The sequence below is a fragment of the Trichoderma reesei genome (genome assembly GCF_000167675.1).
Source record: "Trichoderma reesei QM6a unplaced genomic scaffold TRIREscaffold_1, whole genome shotgun sequence".
Classification (NCBI taxonomy): Eukaryota; Fungi; Ascomycota; class Sordariomycetes; order Hypocreales; family Hypocreaceae; genus Trichoderma; species Trichoderma reesei.
Genome location: NW_006711148.1, coordinates 1169170 through 1175078, shown reverse-complemented (window position 1 = coordinate 1175078; position 5909 = coordinate 1169170). Strand labels below are relative to the sequence as shown.

The window sequence follows — 5909 nt, the reverse complement described above, 5'->3', positions numbered from 1 at the left end:
GTAGATGAAGCGCGTATGTGCTTCCGCCGAGGTAAATTGATGGATTGCATGCCAACTCACTTGCTGATTGCCGGCTTGACACGGCGCGCATGGTATAATCACGACGTGATCATGTCGACACCAACCCAAGGTACCTAAGATACCTACCATTGATTCCATCACCGCCTCATTCCATACCTCATCTTTCCTACCAACCTACCAAGATACTTACTATATGCAGTGCTACTCCGTGAACATGCCCAGAATCATTCTGGGCCCCTCCCCTCCCCTCCGCTCTCCTCTCCTCTCCTCTCCTCTCCTCCGCTCTCCTCTTCACCTACATGCATCGAGCTATAATAGGTCGTGGTAGTAGCACCAAGAGTCGCCCAGCTTCAAAGGCCCGACAGCCAAGCCAGCCAGCCAGTCCCAAGCATCGGAATGGGCCACTGTACAAGTAGGTAATCCATCTGCCCGCGCCTCTTTCTGACGCTCGTGCAGCTGCAGCTGAGGTCATACGAGCATGCACCAAGAGACGAGTTCGTGGGGCCTGCCAATAGTACTAGGTAGCATCTGCTCTCCCCTCATACACGTACTTAGTAGTATGTATTGACCCCGTCTCATGAGGGGGTGGGTATTTTATTATGGTTGGAGCGTGATGGATTGCATTTCAAGGCCCACGGGCCTGGGACTGGAACCGGCATGTAGTATTGATATGTGCATGTGTGTGTGTGTGTTTGTGTGTTAGTACTTACGCGTACAAGAACCGAGGCTACCTATGGCTGGATTCGAACCGGCAATTCAGTGATGGAGTGTGGGAGAAGACATCAAGAACATACATGTACAAGTAACGTCCTGTGATGACGAGGCCAGCGAGGCTGTGGGAGTTGCCCATCTGCCAGTCTCAGGGCGGGCATCACACTGCCTGTTCTAAACAGACACAGAAAAGATGGGTGTGATGTACATGTACACGGCATACACAACATGAGAGTACCTAACAGCACACTCATTCCAGTACAGAAAGAGAAATCTTAAAGCTACAGAGCTCTCCCAGTTCTCGTTTGAGACGTTGCAAGGTTCTCAAATGAATGTTTTTTTAAGTCTAAAATAAACACTGCCACGTCCCGTCTTCTTGGCTACTTTCCGACTGCCGCCTTGGCGGGGGGGGGGAAGGGATATAAAGAGGGGGGGAGGGAGATGGAGGCAGATCGGCGGTTGGTCGAGCGAGGGTCGATGGGCCGTCTTGGACGTTCTTGGCCCATTTTCACCCTGAAGTCTCTTGTCATCACTGGGTCTTGTCTTTTTGTCATGTCTCGATGCCAGCTTGTTCTCGTGCCAGAGACGTCAATATCGATTAACTAGTAGTAATAGTAGTATATGTATGGATCTCGCTCTTGGTTTCTTCGGTCCGTGCTTGGACGTGGGGGGACACCCAACGAATGTAGGTCGAGCGGTCATATGCGAACCTGATGCTAGCCATCGTGAGAAGAGGAAGGAAAAAAAAGTGCCGATGCCGGAGCATACATACCTTCAACGTTATCAGGTACGCATGTACTATGTATTTGCGGACAGTGCATCCTCATGATCATGTAGGTCATGTCAGCAAGCCATGAGCGCCTGGGTACTAGTAGGGCTGTGGCATGATTCGCGATGCTGCTTACATGTACTGGTACGTGAGTTTGCAGCAGATGCAAGTGGCATTCCCTCAGCCTAACAGTTGATCTTTGATAGGTACATTACCTTCTGTCTATCCAAGTAGGGTTGGTTGTAGTTCTCAGTGTGACTACTGCCGCAGCTGCTCAACTCCGCCGGCTGTTAGATGTGTCTGCATGAAGGACATGTAATAATACGCAATAGAGGCGGTATGCACAACGCAACGCTTGTGGACACAACCTATTCGGATTGCAAACACCGAATGCTACGTCGTTTGGTGGCATTGCCAAGGGTTCTTGACGCCGAGGTCATTAAATGTATGTATGTATTCTGTCATCGGCAACAGTAACGTGGGCAGTATTGGTCTCAAACTCACACACGCCGTTCGACTTGTTCAACCCTGTATCACAACAGCTACTAGGAGATAACTAGTAGGAGAAAGACCCCGATAAACCTGCCATCATCACACATGGCCTCGAACAGGGCTGCAAACATTCCGAAGACGCTTGGCGCCTCGTCCCAGTGCTGCCTTGTGCGACCAGATGCTGTGGGAGGGGGGGGCGAATGTTGATGAGCACAAGTCCTTTTGCCCTCTGTCTATTATCATTTTGCGTCTGCTCTCTGTGGCTCAATGCGGGTGATGCGTAAACCAATAGATACGAAGTGCATCTGGTTTCTTTGCGATCGAATGACAAGCCCCTAAACACAAAGGTATGCCAAGGTATGCAGTAACTTTTATGGATTGCAAAGCAACACTGCCACCGGCCAAGCGCGTCATCATCGGATGTTCAATCAACACAATTAGCTGTAGGCTCGCGGTTCCTGTAGGGTAGCCTCTTGGCGCAGGCGAAACAAAAGCCACCGACGACGATGAGGGTGGCACTGCGATCTGATGGGGACCCGGACCTCAAAGTGACAAGTCGGTCTCTTTATGATCATTGTCAGGTAATAGCAAATGGGGCATTAGCAGTGCTTCAAGTATTGCCCGACGCTGGCCGGTCTCTTTGTCAAGCTTACCTATAGACCACTGATATTCTCTTTCTCTCCTCAGCTCCTCTCTAGTGGAATTCTTGCGCCCAGCAGCAGTGCAACTTCAAAAGTACCTAAGGTAGGTTCATGTTGGTACCTACTTACTACCTGGCAGCACGAACTCTTTTCTGTGCTCGGCTCTCATGCAACCAAAGCTTCTAGTCATCTCACCACCCTTCTCTTTTGCATTTCTGCTTACCTATGACAGATTCGTTGCATGCAAAATTGATGCTGATTGCTGATGCTGACTGATGCGGCAAATCGCTCAGTGGCTGCGACTTTTGGGCTGTGGAGCGGGCACACGGCATGGCGTTGCATGGGACAGAACTTGAAGCTGGGAAAAAGTGAGGTCGTGAGGTACCTACTAGGTATTACCTCCCCCAATCTTGCCAGTAATAAGGTAGCATATGTAGCGGTACGAGCCCAAGATCAAGGATCTGTTGTTATTTACTAGGTACCTAATCATGTATGTCAAATCATTGTATCGATTCATTTCGAAGCAAATTGAGATCGAGCCAAGCCTGGACTTGCCATCTACGCAGTACAACTTCGCTCTAAGCCATCAGCCTCGCCATACGCAACACGTACGGATACAACTTGAAAGTACTGCAATTACGGGCTCGGGTACGTACTTGCCCCGTCGTTGGCGGCCGCCAGCCATCCAGCGCCGCCAGAGCCTCCCAAACAGGCAAGACCCCAGGGCTTCTCTCTACCTGGGCTGCTCTGGACATATTTTATTGCCTACTATTCGATCGGAGGTGATTTCGATTCGATTGATTTGTTTTAGCCCGCCTTGCATATGTTTCAGTGTTTCACACGCCCACGCCGTCTCTGTAAAGCTGGTGATTGCGCTGCCGTTGAGGCGCTGTAGCAGTTGACAGGACTTGGCAACTTGGCACCCAGCTTGGCAACAGTTGAAGCAGGAGATATGACTCAAGAGTGGCAGTTGACTGTGATTGATGCCATCTCGAGTCACAGCCTCAATTTGAAGTACATCCCTTTTTGAAAGGTACACAAGGTACTTCAAGCTACCTTACCTTGCAGCACCTGGACTAAAGAGTGATACCTTTATAGATGCAGACATACGAAGGTATGTAGGTATGCAATTCGAGATTCTTACCAGACGTCGTGTGCATGACCACTGGTGCGAGTACAAGTAATATCACGCTGCCCTCTCTCTCTCTCTCTCTCCCCAGTCCATCAAAAAGGTCCTGCAAATCAACGTCTGTTTCCCGTCTAGCTCAGCGGAGTGCCAGAAAACGCACCAAATAAGGCAGAACAGAAAAGACGAACGAAAAACCTTGAACAGACAAAAGATAGACCCCGCTGTGGAGGACGGATGGGGGGAAGAAAGAGGAGAAATTTCTGGCTCTGTTTCCATCCGATTTGACGCTGGATGAATGCATGGGCTTAGCCGGGCTTCTTCTAGTCAAGCACGCGCGCGCGACATTCTCGTCCGTGACCTGACATACATACGAGCAACTTGTGATGACGGGGCATCACGTCCACCTGGGGGTCCGGCTCGTAATACTTCTTCATTGGCTTTGCTGTCCTTCTGTTTTGTCTAGCCAACCGCGTGCATACCGTACGTACATACACGTACAGTACACATATACTCAGCTCCTTTCCGCTGTAGCCGCAGGGTTGCCTTACTCTGCCTCACTTTGCCCTACATATGCAACTCTGCTTCCACTGCGCAGGTGCGCGGGATGCCCAGAGCTTGGCTGGAACATTTCACGATCGACTCGGATCGGTTCCAAGGTTAGCACGAAAGCTCCAGGTAGCCTGGCCCGGCCTGTGGAATCCGTCCATCCTCTTCTCCGCATTTTTATCTATTTTTTTTCTTTCTTTTTTTTTCCTTTCCTGCAGGAATTTTTCTTTCTCTCTGAATCAGAGAACCTTGGCTTGCCGTCGGGATACGGGAAGGATAGTACCGGCAAAGGAGCTCCTAGCCCTTGTTGCCCTGCTAGCCCTTGAGAGAGAAGACGATGGAAGCTGGAGAAGAACTATTTGCGCCTGAGCTCGTGATGCGAGGTGCCACTGCGGCTGTCCGTACAGAGCAGAACGGAACCAGCTAGCAGCGGGACTAGCAGGGAAAGAAAAAAAATAATCGTGAATCTTCTCGATCGACTCCTGCAAAAGGCTCTTTGGAGGAGCAGCTATTACGGCATTGCCTGTGCCTTATTGTCCGCGCTCGTAATAGTGCATGTGCTCGCAGGAACACTTGCCCCGACTGTTGGGGAGCCTCATTTCGCGGCTGCCGCAGCGCGGGCAGTTTCCAGCACTGCACACACGGCCCCTACAGGCGACAGAGCACTACTGGTAATGCGGTACAGTACAAGGAGCTGCGAGTGAACTGCCCGCCTTAAACCCTCTCCAGCCATGGTCAAGTCGCTTCCGTGCCTCAGAACACCAGCGCTTGTGCTTGTGCGTCTGTAGGTACATGTACAGTACCTTACCTTACCCGACAAGCACAGGTCCCCTTCAATTGCCCGGCATGTGCAATCAACTCCGCCAGGTACCTACCTACCTAGGTACCTTGCCTTGGATGCCTCAGCACCGCTTGCAGCGCCTCGGACGACAAGCAGGGCAGGGCAGGGCAGCCCAGGTACAGTACGCGGGCGTGGACGCCGAGCAGGTACTGTCATTTCCACTACTGGTTCCCGGAACTCCCCTATGGGTACCGCTACAGGCGCGCGTGCAGGACGCCCCCCCCCAGTGGTCGCGCCCGGCCAGCCAACCGCCCCAAGGCGCTCCCTGCCGTCCCGTAATACTCCGCGTCCCATTGTGCTGCAGCTCCCTCCATTCGAAGCCTGTAATATACCTGAGAGTAACGACGCCTCGTACCGGTACTCTCCCTAGCTGCTGCGCCGTACAGATTGCCCGGCCAGCTACCTGCAGAGTGTATCTGTACCTGTGGCCCGTACCTGTACTCCGACAAGTATACCTTAGTACATGCGGTAGGTATAGTACCCCGAGTACTGTACCTTACCTGACCTGGGCTGCGCGCCTCAGACGGCAACAGCGACAGACACACAGGTGATGTGAGGTGAACACTCATTCAACTGGGAAGGTCCCCACCTCGACCCTACGAGTTTGACCTACTAAAGTAGTAAGGAAGGGACATTCGTCCCAATCCGCCGTCACTAATTACTGACTGCACTCATTATCCTGCTTTTTCCCTTGCCATTTATTCCCTCTCGCCTGCTCTCTCGACTCTCCCCTTTGGCCCCCTTTTGTCTCTATTCTTT

The 5909-nt window shown here is 51.7% G+C and overlaps 1 protein-coding gene across 1 annotated transcript; it reads right to left on the bottom strand.

The window, feature by feature from the left end:
* Positions 1-2676: 2676 nt before the first annotated feature.
* TRIREDRAFT_102680 (uncharacterized protein) lies at positions 2677-3389 on the bottom strand (the record flags this gene model as incomplete). The annotated part of the gene is made up of 4 exons (XM_006961166.1): positions 2677-2732; positions 2858-2992; positions 3034-3095; positions 3247-3389. 4 exons carry the CDS (start codon positions 3387-3389, stop codon positions 2677-2679), a joined length of 396 nt encoding a protein of 131 aa, XP_006961228.1.
* Between the last annotated feature and the right edge of the window lie 2520 nt (positions 3390-5909).